The sequence below is a fragment of the Xiphophorus couchianus genome, chromosome 16 (genome assembly GCF_001444195.1).
Source record: "Xiphophorus couchianus chromosome 16, X_couchianus-1.0, whole genome shotgun sequence".
Taxonomy (NCBI): domain Eukaryota; kingdom Metazoa; phylum Chordata; class Actinopteri; order Cyprinodontiformes; family Poeciliidae; genus Xiphophorus; species Xiphophorus couchianus.
Genome location: NC_040243.1, coordinates 3,429,902 through 3,442,711, shown reverse-complemented (window position 1 = coordinate 3,442,711; position 12,810 = coordinate 3,429,902). Strand labels below are relative to the sequence as shown.

The window sequence follows — 12,810 nt, the reverse complement described above, 5'->3', positions numbered from 1 at the left end:
TGCCTAAATTTTCTCTGAGCATTTATAAATGCTTCATTTATTTAAAAACATAATTTTATTTTTTATCTACCATCCAATAAGAAATATTAAACTTAACTGTTTTCTTTTAAATCATTAGCTAAAAGTTCCTTTCAATATTTGAATTTCTTTTGTGTTTTTATTATTTAATTTTACAGTGTTAGATATTTTTAATGGATTTGGTATACTTTTTGTGTCTATTTTTCTATTGTAATTTATTTTATTAATGTGAAGCACTTTGTAAGATTTGTTTTAAAAAGTGCTGTAAAAATAAAGTGTTATTTTTATTATATACGCCAAATATTAACTTCTTATTACATCAGAGATTAATTTCATCTCAGACGAATCATCCCAATCCTTGTGGAGTTGAAATTGATCCCTAATCAGAGTTTATTTGTGCTGATCAAAACGTCGTGATCGCTCTGTCAGCTGATGTGGATGTTTCCCCCCCAGCGCCTTCCCAACGGACCGGCGTCCATCTTGGATGACGCCGACATCGACCGGCAGAGAGAGGGCGAGATCGAGCGGCAGAGATCGGAGCTGGGGCAGCTGAAGGAGAGGCTGGCTCTCATGTGCAGACAGGTACCAAAAACAAAAACAGTCAAGATCCACTGACTTAGAATTGATAGGATCAAATCTACAAGGATATTTAGCTGTTTAGGAGACGATGTGAACGGTTGTTGTTCACATCTCACACTGTAAAAACACAAAATCGTGTTTTTTTTCCCTATTGCCAGTATCTTAGTTCGCTTGAAATAATACAAGACTTACAAGTAACTTTTCAGTTTTAAGCTTGTTTTAAGTGAATAATTCATTAATATTGATGGAAATATACTAGCTATAAGTGAAATAATCTGCCAGTGAAACATTTTATCATCGTTATTAAAGATTTACTGACTTAAAACAAACTCCTGCAGATTCCTGAAAACTTTTTTATTATTCGTTGGTTTTTTGTCTGTCTTTTCTCTTTTTTAATTATTTTACTTTCTTTTTGGGTTATTTGGTTGTTGTTTTTTTCCTTTTTTGAGTTTTTCGCTCCCCCCTCAATTTTATATTTGTGTTATTATTTTAAAAATGGAAACTTATTTTCTCTTTTGTCATTTATTTGTTGTAAATGTGCTGCATAAATAAACTTTAACTTGGCTTCTAATCTTTTTAGCTTTGTTTCTTTTATTGGTTGTTTATTCTGATGTTTTTCATTGTTTATCTCTATTTTAATTTTTGTTATTTTTTTTACTGTCACTGTTCTTTAATTGGATGTCTCTTTTCTCTTTTCTTTTTCCTATATTTTTAGATTTAATTCTTGCATTGGTTTTTTTTTTCCATCTTTTTTCTACTTTTTTATTGGTAAAGTTTTAGCTTATTTTAAATCAATAACTTTTTTTTTTTAAATCAATAACTCGATCCATAGGCAGATTGTTACATTTTTCCATGTTTTAAGTGAAATAATCTGCTGATGGAACTATTACTTTTTGAAGAATTTTAGAATTAAACAAGCTTCTATATCTTGCTAAAGATATGTTATTAACTAACTTTAAGTTAGTTTTGTCTTATTTCAAGAGTATCAAGAAATTAGACAAAAATTACTAACATTTAGTGTTTTTTGCAGTGTAGGACAATAAAAGAGATTTGAGAGCCTCTGTATCTGGATTAAGTTGCGTCAGTTTCTATTTAAGTCAAATTGTAAATAATAATGTGAGCTTTTCATGTCAGGTTGGTGAGATCGAGGAGCAGCTGACGTCGGCCAGGAGGGAGCTGGCCCGATCCGAGGAGGCCAACCAGAAGCTGCAGCGGGACCTGAAGGAGGTGAGGAGAGTTTTAACATCTTGCTACGCTAACGAAGCCTCTGGCAGCAGACCGGGTCCAGACTGGAACCCGAAGAACCTCCCCCCCTTAAACAGAATAAGCTGTGAAAAGTGAACCAAGTGTTATGGGATGAGAGGCAGGCGAGTCAAGTTTCACAACCGCTTCCCTCCACTTCCTGCTCTTTAATCTAATGACATCAGAGCCGCAAGATGCTGGAATCTGTCAGCAGCAACTTTCATTTGTCAACTAGCTGCAGATCAACAACTTTTAAACATTCTTATCTTCCCAGATGCTTTTTCAAAGGAAAGAAACACGAGGATTATATACTTCAAATGCATAAATCCAAGCACAAATGGAAATTCAATCTGGAGAGACTCACACAGAGAAGAAAATAGCAGTTAAAAAGATTTAATGGTACAATTCTTTGGCGCTCGGACCCGGCAGAAGACCGTGAGCCGAGGATCGCCGTGAGCAGGCGGTCTGCTCGGCGAGCTCGGGATAGTCTTCCCCCCGGGACCGAAACTGGTGGTGGAGCGGAGCTTGGAGAGGAAGAGCACAAGGGATCCTGGACGACGACCCTCATGGTGAAGGTGGAGAAGGGGAGGAGGTGGGTCGAAGCACGGCTGACGAGCAGGAAGACCCCAGGGTAGCTCGGACTTTTGAAGGTGTCTTTGGACGATGATTGGCTGGAGCGGCGTGAAGCTCCGGTCCGGATTGGCTGCGGTCGGGCGTAGTGATTAGATGATGTGGTGAAGCTGGTCGAGTCTCCCAGTTTGAATTTTCGCCAAGGCTCCATTTCAATCTGGAGAGACTCACACAGAGAAGAAAATAGCAGTTAAAAAGATTTAATGGTACAATTCTTTGGCGCTCGGACCCGGCAGAAGACCGTGAGCCGAGGATCGCCGTGAGCAGGCGGTCTGCTCGGCGAGCTCGGGATAGTCTTCCCCCCAAAAGAGGGAGCCGGGCCGAGGCCTGGCTGGCCTGCAGTCGGATGACTGATAGGCGCACCACGTTGGTTGGGGCCTGCAGTCTGACGAGACTGATAGGCGTCGGTTGGGCCTGCAGTCTGACGAGACTGATAGGCGTCGGTTGGGCCTGCAGTCTGACGAGACTGATAGGCGTCGGTTGGGCCTGCAGTCTGGCGAGACTGATAGGCGTCGGTTGGGCCTGCAGTCTGGCGAGACTGATAGGCGTCGGTTGGGCCTGCAGTCTGGCGAGACTGATAGGCGTCGGTTGGGCCTGCAGTCTGGCGAGACTGATAGGCGTCGGTTGGGCCTGCAGTCTGGCGAGACTGATAGGCGTCGGTTGGGCCTGCAGTCTGGCGAGACTGATAGGCGTCGGTTGGGCCTGCAGTCTGGCGAGACTGATAGGCGTCGGTTGGGCCTGCAGTCTGGCGAGACTGATAGGCGTCGGTTGGGCCTGCAGTCTGGCGAGACTGATAGGCGTCGGTTGGGCCTGCAGTCTGGCGAGACTGATAGGCGTCGGTTGGGCCTGCAGTCTGGCGAGACTGATAGGCGTCAGTCGGGGCCTGCAGTCGGCGAGACTGATAGGCGACGGTAGGGCCTGCAGCTTGGCGAGACTGATAGGTGTCGGTCGGGCCTGCAATCTGACAGGACTGATAGGCGTCGGTAGGGTCTGCAGTCTGACAAGATTGATAGGCGTCGGTAGGGCCTGCAGTCTGCCGAAACTGATAGGCGTCAGTCGGGCCTGCAGCCTGACGAGACTGATAGGCGTGGGTCGGGGCCTGCAGTCTGCCGAACTGATAGGCGTCAGTCAGGGCCTGCAGTCTGACGAGACTGATAGGCGATAGGGCCCGCACGCTGGCGGGACTGATGGCGAAGCAGCGTGATGGACTGCGAGGCCAAGCCGGCAGGGCTGAGGGCCTGTTGGGCCCTGCTAGCTTCCCTAGGTGTGAAATAAATGTTAGAGGTGACTGTAGCGGCCTCTCAGAATGGACAGCCAGATGCAGGGAGTTCCGAACGGGTGCAGTTTAATCTTGACCTTTCTTGTCAGACACCGTGAAAACTGTAGCATAAATAAAGGATACATAACGTATAAATAAACATGAATGTTCACAAAACACAATTGCGCACATTCCTACCTCATTCTGCTTTCCAAGAGTGCTATTTTACAATTTTTCTTTTTCTTCAGGCTCTAACGCTGACTCTGCGTGGTTAGCGAAACAGGAAGTGCCTAACACAAAATATGCAAAGAAGAAATCTACCGTTCTTCAAAATAAAGCACAAATCAACCACTAAGTGTCGCTGTGGGACCAATGAACAAAAGAAGAATTTCACCATTTAGTAGCCATTTACGGTGACTAGGGCTCCACCACCAGTAATTTGGAGAGATGCTCACCTGCAGACATTGCATGTGGAGCTTTGAGCACAGCTGAAAGATTTGGTAGGATATAGGATGAGAAGGCCGGGGATGACCAGCGGCCGAGCTGAAGGAGAGAAGCTGAAGGGACGCCTGACGATGGCAATGTGGCAACGCCTACTCTACAAGAATGGCCCGAGAAGTGGCGAGGGGGAGGATCTCAGCTGAGATCAGTCTGAGGTGGCAGATGAAACGGCAGCGGTTGTAGTGGTCAGGGAAGAATTTAGTATCGAGTTAGATAGTCTCTAACTGATTGAATACTTTAGATGCAGTGTGAATTCACTCCGTACCTGAAATCCATAGAAGGCTAGGAGGAAAGCGCATGAGTGGAGCTCTGATGTAGGGGACGAAGGCGCCGGATTGGTGTGCAGTGATAAGATTCCCAAGTGATGGGAATGAGATGGGTTTCCAGCTATCAGGATTAGAGGAGCTATGCTTAGAAATCCCTTGAGAAGAAATTCACAGCGGGGTTCGACTAGACTAGATGACCAGACTAGACTAGATGATGTGGTAGGTTGCTAAAGCTTAGCGTGAAAGTTGCTTCCAGCGAGCAGACTGCGGATGTAGGAAAGAACTGAAGAAGGGAAGCTGTAAGAATGCTTTGCACGGAGGCAGATGTGGGAGTTATAACTGGACCTGGAGGGACAGACTGGCTGCCTGTGATCTGCTGTAATATGATTAAGTTGTACGGATATACGAATCCTGCTTAACTAATTAATTATTTAATGCAACTACGGATGAATGTGTGGATGTAATTCTCGAAATCCTGGAGTGTTTTTATCTTATGCTGGGGGCAATGAGACGAAGTTGGATCGCTAAATAATAGGGGCCTGTAAATCCCCCAAAAGCTCTTTAGAGAACGCAAGGAAAGGGTAGAACAAGTCAGGATTCCTACTGCGCGGTAGACTAGAGCACGTACACGAGACAGAGAGTCGACGTCGGGCCGGAGTTTAGTTTCCTGCCAATGAGGATCGCCATACGTCCTGCTCCAATGGCTGGTAGCGACCGACAGAAAGGGAGTACCGAAACGCTTTTAGGTAATCGGCCACATAACAGGGAAGTTAGATCTTCGTGAGCCATATTGCCAGCGACGGTCCGGCTTGGTGGTAAGCAGTCGGATTATTGGGGAACGGGAGGCTTGTTTTATACGAGCGAGCTTTGTGGTCGGCTACGACTAGCTCCAGCGGTAATTACTGACCATCCATTTACCAGAAGAACATTGGCTGGGTTTATCCCGTCGCGTGTATCGAACTGACGGCTGTACAGATGACGCTGACCACCTAGCGCGCATGTCTGCGTACCAACTGTGTGTATGCCTCCTTGATATGGGTCGGAACCAATGGATGACGAGGAAAGAAAGCTGTCAGAGCGAGCGGCGATGTGAACTATGAATCACTTGAAAGAGGACTCGTGAAGTTCGTATCGCTGTGCAGGTGAAGCTGACTGTTCGAGGGTGGAGGTTAAGATTGACGACTGGAAAGTACGCAGATGAGATCCGGTCTGGCTGCAATGAAGCTGCAAAATTAGAGAGCCTACGAGCGGCTTCTGACGATCAGACTACTCGGGTGCGACATTGGCCCGACTGAGGGGGAAGGAGAACCATCCTCCCCGCTTTGTGCACCAGGAGCGGCCCCGTGATTAATGGTGCTGCTAAGGTGTGTGTGCGTGACTGTTTCTCCCCGTGTATGTCGGCTGCCTGGTTGGCTTGTGTTCCTGATTGCTCAACTGAGATCGTCAAGCCATCTACGGTCAATGGCTGGGATTGCGGTTGTTGTGGATGCTGGACCTACTAATGAAGCCATTCGTGTGTTCCTGCAGCATTGTTACGTTTCCACCTGGTTCACCAGATGATAAGCGTGGATCTAGGTAGGCTGCGTCTCTGCTCTCGGGTAATCTACCTGCTGGGTCCATAGTTAAGGTATTTTCTCTTTCGGACACCTGATGACTGCACCATTTTGGAGCTGCAGCGCTCGGACGCTCTGCCATCTGTGTGGATGGGCTGCTTGCATGGATCTGGAGTAGAAGGGGCAGCACGGCTTTTTTTTTTTTTTTTTTTTTCCCAGAAAAGAGAAATTGTAAATAAAAGATTGCCCATAACTCCGTTTGTTTTCAGGTGCGTTTTATATGGAACTTTAGGCGGATCCCCTCTACTAGTCATGAAAAGCTTAAAGAAAATGGTGCTGCGATTAGGAAACCAGCGGCAGCTGGGGCGGAGGCCAGAATGTGCTGAAATGCAAACTGGAACTACTGACAGAATTTGGAGCGAGCTTAGCAACAGAGGGAAGAGAGGGCTACGGCGGCCTGAGCGGGAACTAACGGAACGAGCTAGTCGCGACCCTGGAAATGCCAAGACTGACCGGCGATAGGAGGCGTGGTAAACGTGAGTTAAAGGCACTGGTACTCTGTCAGAGACGTAAAGCGAAGGGAAAATGAACGAGTCAGGAGCAGGTACGTCTTACCTAGACGACGCCCAATGGGCGCAGATGAAGCTGCGGGTTGATGAGGCTGACAAGCCAGCTGCGAGCCGAGATAGGTGGAGGTGAGCGTAGCGGTCTGATGCGACGTCCTCTCGGAGGTGAACTGGGAGAGACGATCGGGCAACGGATCGAGTCCATGGTGGGACGAGCAGGAAGAGCCGACGTGCGTCGGTGCAGCCACGGCGGATCGTGGAGACAACCAGCGCTTGCTGCGGGGGACAGCGCCAATGAGCCGCAGCAGCCTATGGTGAGCCGGAGCGGGGAACCGGGCAGATAGCGGAGGACTGCGACGTCAACGAGGGGAGGACGGAAAATTCCGGCTCGTCGTCGCCGATGGAGGCCGAAGGAAGGCGTGATGAGGGCGGTTAGATTGGTGAGGAGTGGCGGGGAGTCGACAGGAGCGCAGCCGGCCGGTGAGGGACACTCCCTGGATCTGGGCGGACGGAAGGCAGCTGAAACTTGTTGACTGAATGACGAGAGGTAGGAGAAGCGTTCATGTAGGTTCGAAGCACGGCTGACGAGCAGGAAGACCCCAGGGTAGCTTGGACGTTTGAAGGTGTCTTTGGACGATGATTGGCTGGAGCGGCGTGAAGCTCCGGTCCGGATTGGCTGCGGTCGGGCGTAGTGATTAGATGATGTGGTGAAGCTGGTCGAGTCTCCCAGTTTGAATTTTCGCCAAGGCTCCATTTTAGAGAAAGGTTTAGTGGAAGGTAGACAACCAGCCTCTCTATTGGATACCTCAAATTCAAAGTCAGGATGGGAAGAAAAATTAAAGTAAAACATTATAATGATTTATATAATAAAAAGTGACATATTTCAAATGTATAAAGCCAAGAATAAATAGAAAGTTTAGTGGAGGGTAGATAACCAGTTTCTGTGTATGGGATGCTTGAAATGCAAAGACAGGACATCTGAAGAAAAACAGAAGTAAAACATACGTTTTTGAAGTATTAAGATATTAAGTATTATTTACTGATATGTTTTTTTTAAAGGGACATATTTCTAGTGTATTAATAGAAGGTTTAGTGGAAGGAAAAACACACAACGGAAAGTGGTTGAAAGTCATACGATATACATTTATTTCTCTCCACTTCCTGCTCTTTTATCTTCTTAAATCGGCTCCATAAGGAGTGTCAGCAGCAAGTCTAGTCTAAATCCTCGTTTTTATTTCTCCAGGCACTTTGTCAAAGGGAAGACATGGAGGAGAGAATCACCACGTTGGAGCGCAGGTTTGTGTTTTTTTAATGTTTTATTTCTGTGAACTGTTGGAGCGCTCTGACTCCTCCGGCTGCCATCTTGCTGCGGCCTGCAGGTACCTGAGCGCCCAGCGGGAGGCGACGTCTCTCCACGACATAAAAGACAAGCTGGAGAACGAGTTGGCCAGCAAGGAGTCTCTGCACAGACAGGTGGGGAAAGCCTCTTCCTGCGGCCGCCGCCCCGGGGCAACCGCCGCTCTGAGCTTCTGCCCGTTTCTCCGCAGAGCGAAGAGAAGAACCGGCAGCTGCAGGAGCGTCTGGACGACGCCAAGCAGAAGCTGCAGCAGACGCTGCAGCGGGCCGAGACGCTGCCGGAGATTGAGGCGCAGCTGGCGCAGAGAGTGGCCGCGCTCAACAAGGTGTGTGCAAACAAAACCATCGGTCTGGTATCGATCGATTATCCTGATGATTGATCCATTAAAAAAAAAAAAAAAAACATTCGGCAGGCTTCTTAACCCTTTATGTACAATTAGAAAATACATGAAAAGATGCCCATAAAAATATAATTAATTTCCTTTTTTGAAATAAGAAACTGAACATTTTATTGCGTAAAATGCAAAACCCACGAAAGATTAGAGCCAATAAAATAAAATCTGAAAAATGTCAGAATTCTGAGAAAAAATTCAGAATTCTGAATAATTCCTTAATGTTGATGAAACATTTGTGGTTATAAGTGAAATAATCTGCCAGCAGAACAAGACGTGGCTGAAAGGCAAAGACAAGATATGGGAAGAAAATTTGATTATTGTGACAAAAAAATAAATGTAAGATTTAAGAATATTTAGATATATTTTATAAAAAGAGGCAAATTCCAAGTGTATACATCCAAGCAAAAATAGAAAGTTTAAATTAATCTCATGATGATTAACACCAACCAGATAATTTTATTGTGGTAGTTTAAAGCTCTTTAGATTCCTGTGAACTCAGTTTCATTCGCCGTAGTTTCGCCTGGCGTGTTCAGGCAGGACGGCTTTCGTGGCAGCATCGTATTAAGTTCCCCGCTAAGCAGCAGGCAAACAGACTCCCTCCCGCCACGCTGTCATCTGCACAGGCATGTAACCAATTAGCAGACTCGGTCCTTTGTGATAATTTGTTTAAGTGTTGCAACATGGCCGCCGCTCTCACCCGTCTTCCTCTGCGATCATTCAGGCGGAGGAGCGTCATGGCAACTTTGAGGAGCGGCTGCGACAGATGGAGGCACAACTGGAGGAGAAGAACCAGGAGCTACAGAGAGTGAGTCACGTTCTCTCTCTTTTTTCCCCCGTTTTTTTTGCGATACAAAGGCGTGCTGATTTTCAAAAGATGGAAATCTTTGTCCTGAGTGTTAAACTCTCCTCCCACCTTCTCCGTGTTTTTCCCCAGGCGAGGCAGAGGGAGCGGATGAACGACGAACACAACAAGCGTCTCTCTGACACCGTGGACAAGCTGCTGTCTGAGTCCAACGAGAGGCTGCAGCTCCACCTGAAGGAGAGGATGGCCGCTCTGGAGGAGAAGGTGGCGGCCATCTTTAATCAGGATGAAACACAGGAAATGACAAGAAATAAAGACAGGATGGATGGACGGATGGTGGATGGATGGGTGGATGGATGGATGGATGGTTGATGGATGGATGGATGATTTGATGGGTGGTTGGATGGATGGATGAATGAAGGATGGATGGATGGTTGATGGATGGATGAATGAAGGATGGATGGATGGGTGGATGGATGGATGGATGGATGGATGGAGGATGAATAATGGATGGATGGATGATTTGATGGGTGGTTGGATGGATGGATGGATGGAGGATGAATGGATGAATAATGGATGGATGGATGATTTGATGGGTGGTTGGATGGATGGATGGATGGAGGATGAATGGATGGATGGATGATGAATGGATGAATAATGGATGGATGGATGATTTGATGAGTGGATGGATGGATGAATGATGGATGGATGATTTGATGGATGTATTTAAAACAATTAAATTAGATTTCAGGTTTTTCCATGTTTATTTTTCATATTTTTTAAATAATTTTAGTACATTTTAAACCAATCAGCAGGATAAAGACACCATTGTTTCTCCATATTTCCCCTAATTAAGCTCGATGTTCCTCTCATTGTTTCAACATCCATTCTGCTTTGTAGCCGTGTAAATTCCCGTTGATGAAGAGTTAAAACCTTCCTTACAGAACGCCCTTTCGGAGGAACTGTCCAACATGAAGAAGCTCCAAGACGATCTGCTAGCAAACAAGGTGCGACTCCTGCAGGCAGCCTTCCTGTTCCTGTCTGCACACTCGCTCTTCCTTTGAACCGACTGTCGTTTTTCACTTCCAGGATCAGCTGATTGCAGAGCTGGAGCGTCTTCAGCTGGAGGTGGACCAGCTCAGAGCCCGACCCGGAGGCTCCTACTCCAGGTCCGTTCGCCGCAAACAGAAAGTCTGTCACACAATAAAACAAAGATGAAGTTTTTATCTGTCTACATGGAAGCTTTTAAATCAGCTGTATGAAACACACGATGGCGTGTTAGAGCCACTGTACAGAGAAATAAAAAGGAGTACATTTCCTCTGGAAAAATACAAAAATTTTCTGGAAACTACAAGGAAATTTCAGAGTTTGAAAAGCGGAAAATTTGGCAGAAAAAATTGGAAACTTTGAGATTAATCCTGAAATTTTCTTGAAAAGGCTTGGAAATTTCTGGGTTTGAAAAGTAAAAAATTTGCAAGAAAAACTCAGATTAGTAACAGAAATTTTCTAGAGACAATAGGAACATTTCTGAATTAGAAAAGTTGAAAATTCATTAAACAAAATTCAGAAATTTTGGGATTAATCTCAGAAATTTTCTAGAAAAAACGGGAAATTTTTTTGAGTTTGAAAAGTCAACAAAATTGCAAAAAAAAAAAAAAACTGCGTAATTTTAAGATTAAACAGAAACTTTTAGTGAAAACTTGGAAATTTCTGAGTTCAGAAAGTTTTCTAGAAAGTACTGAGAACCTTTGACATTAAACTCAGAGATTTTTTTTTTAAAACTTGAAAATCTTTGATTCTCAAAAGTCAAAAATTTGAGAGAAAAAACGTTGAAACTTCTAGATTAAGTTTAGAAATCTAATAGAAAAAACATTGAAATTTCTGAGTTTGAAAAGTCGTGAGTTCTTCATCAGTTGGAGCATCTTCCTCCAAAACTTTCAAATCGCTAAAATCACTGATAACTTCTTCCGCTTCTGTGTTTTCCGCCACAGTTGTTTACACTTCGACTTACCCTCATTACATCACAAAATGGCGCCGCGGCTTTACACTCTGCAATGCGATGGAATTTATCGTAATTTGTGATAAATATTTATCATTAAATCTTTTGTGTACACAGATTGAAAGTAGTTCATGTTTTGTAAACAATGTCTCGTTTTTTTGTGTGTGTGTTAGACTCTTTAAATCCTGCCTGCCTATAACATGCTAAACTTTAGCGTCTCCTGTGCCGATAAATCACTCACTAAACGCTGTCAGCGCTCACGTAAACTGCCATGATATATGTTTCACGCTCACTGCATAGACACCTGAATTACCCAACATGTATACCTGTCACTTTTACCATCTGTCAGAGCCTCCTGTCGACAGCGTTCACCAGGTGTCTTCCAGTTACACCGAGCTTCAGATTTTACCTCCTTTCTCCCACTTTTAAATGCCCTCCCACGAAACATTCCTCAACTTGTTTGTTTTTGTTAAACTGTCACAGACGAGTTACCACAAAAACCTCATCCACCACGAGGATAATTGGCCTTTTAATCTTATCTGGAGATATCTTTCCTTTGTCTTCCCTGCAGCCGCTCTCTGCCAGGCAGCGCCTTGGAGCTGAGGTATTCCCATGGAGGCGGGTCGCTCCCGACCGGCTCCACGACTCACCTGGATTCCTTCGGTAATGCCTCCGTCGGGGGGGTGGGCAGACGGAGCCACAGGGCCCGCTGGAGCACCGCCCATGAGGACTCAAGCAAGGTGCGAATAATTCAAACCTTTACTGTTTTTATTCCTCAATATGTCTTCTTAAGGAAATAAAATGGCTTTTTTATTTATTAGAGCTCCAGAAAAGGAGCAACTACTGGAAAACAGTGTAGCTGCACTGCAAAAATATAAAATCTTAGTAATCTAGTGCAAATAAGTCAAAACTAAAATGTCTTGTTATAAGTGAAATAATTTTCCAGATGAACTTGTACTTTTCTTTGATCAATATTAAAAAATTACTTATTTAAAACAAGCTCCTGTTTCTTGATGAAAAGTTATTTGTAAGTTAGTTTTTTGTAATTTCAGATTTACTAAGATATTTGCACTGAAAAGTAAACAAAAGTACAAGTATTCAGAGATTTTAGCTGTTCTGCTTTGCTAAATATAATTTTAAATAAAATATCATTTTTCTATTTATAAGAGCTCAACAAAAGGGGCAACATTTGTAAAACAATGTAGTTTTGCAAAAATACAAAATCTTTCCAAGTTTCTAGTGCAAATATCTTAATATAGTTGGAATAACAGTAAACTAAATTAGAAGTAACTTTTCAGCAAAATATATGAGCTTGTTTTAAGTAAATAATTCCCTAATAGTGATGAAAGAGTAAACGTTTCACTTGTAACGTGGAAAAAATATCTTGCTATAAGTTTGATAATCTTAAAGGAACTAGTTATTTTTCTTATCAATATCACGAAATCATTGACTTAAAATAAGCGGCTATTTCTTGCTGAAAAGTTACTTTGAAGTTAGTTTTGTCTTATTCCATACGTATTAAGGTATTTCCACAAAAAGTAAAACAAAAAAACAAATAACTCTGAGATTTTGACTGTTTCTTTTCTAAATACAATTTTTTAAAAGAAATTAAATGTCACTTTTTATTTATAAGAGCTCCAGAAGA

General features: G+C 44.1%; 1 protein-coding gene across 3 annotated transcripts in view; it reads left to right on the top strand.

Moving 5' to 3' along the window:
- ppfia3 (PTPRF interacting protein alpha 3) overlaps positions 1–12,810 on the top strand; it is a 44,266-nt gene that overhangs the window by 13,888 nt on the left and 17,568 nt on the right. For all 3 annotated transcript variants that reach the window (XM_028042233.1, XM_028042234.1, XM_028042235.1), the window contains 10 exons: positions 472–600; positions 1,732–1,824; positions 7,857–7,909; positions 7,993–8,086; positions 8,161–8,295; positions 9,086–9,169; positions 9,299–9,430; positions 10,111–10,173; positions 10,256–10,335; positions 11,737–11,905. In XM_028042233.1, coding sequence (XP_027898034.1) covers positions 472–600; positions 1,732–1,824; positions 7,857–7,909; positions 7,993–8,086; positions 8,161–8,295; positions 9,086–9,169; positions 9,299–9,430; positions 10,111–10,173; positions 10,256–10,335; positions 11,737–11,905 — 1,032 coding nt within the window. The remainder of the gene's footprint in view (positions 1–471; positions 601–1,731; positions 1,825–7,856; positions 7,910–7,992; positions 8,087–8,160; positions 8,296–9,085; positions 9,170–9,298; positions 9,431–10,110; positions 10,174–10,255; positions 10,336–11,736; positions 11,906–12,810) is intronic.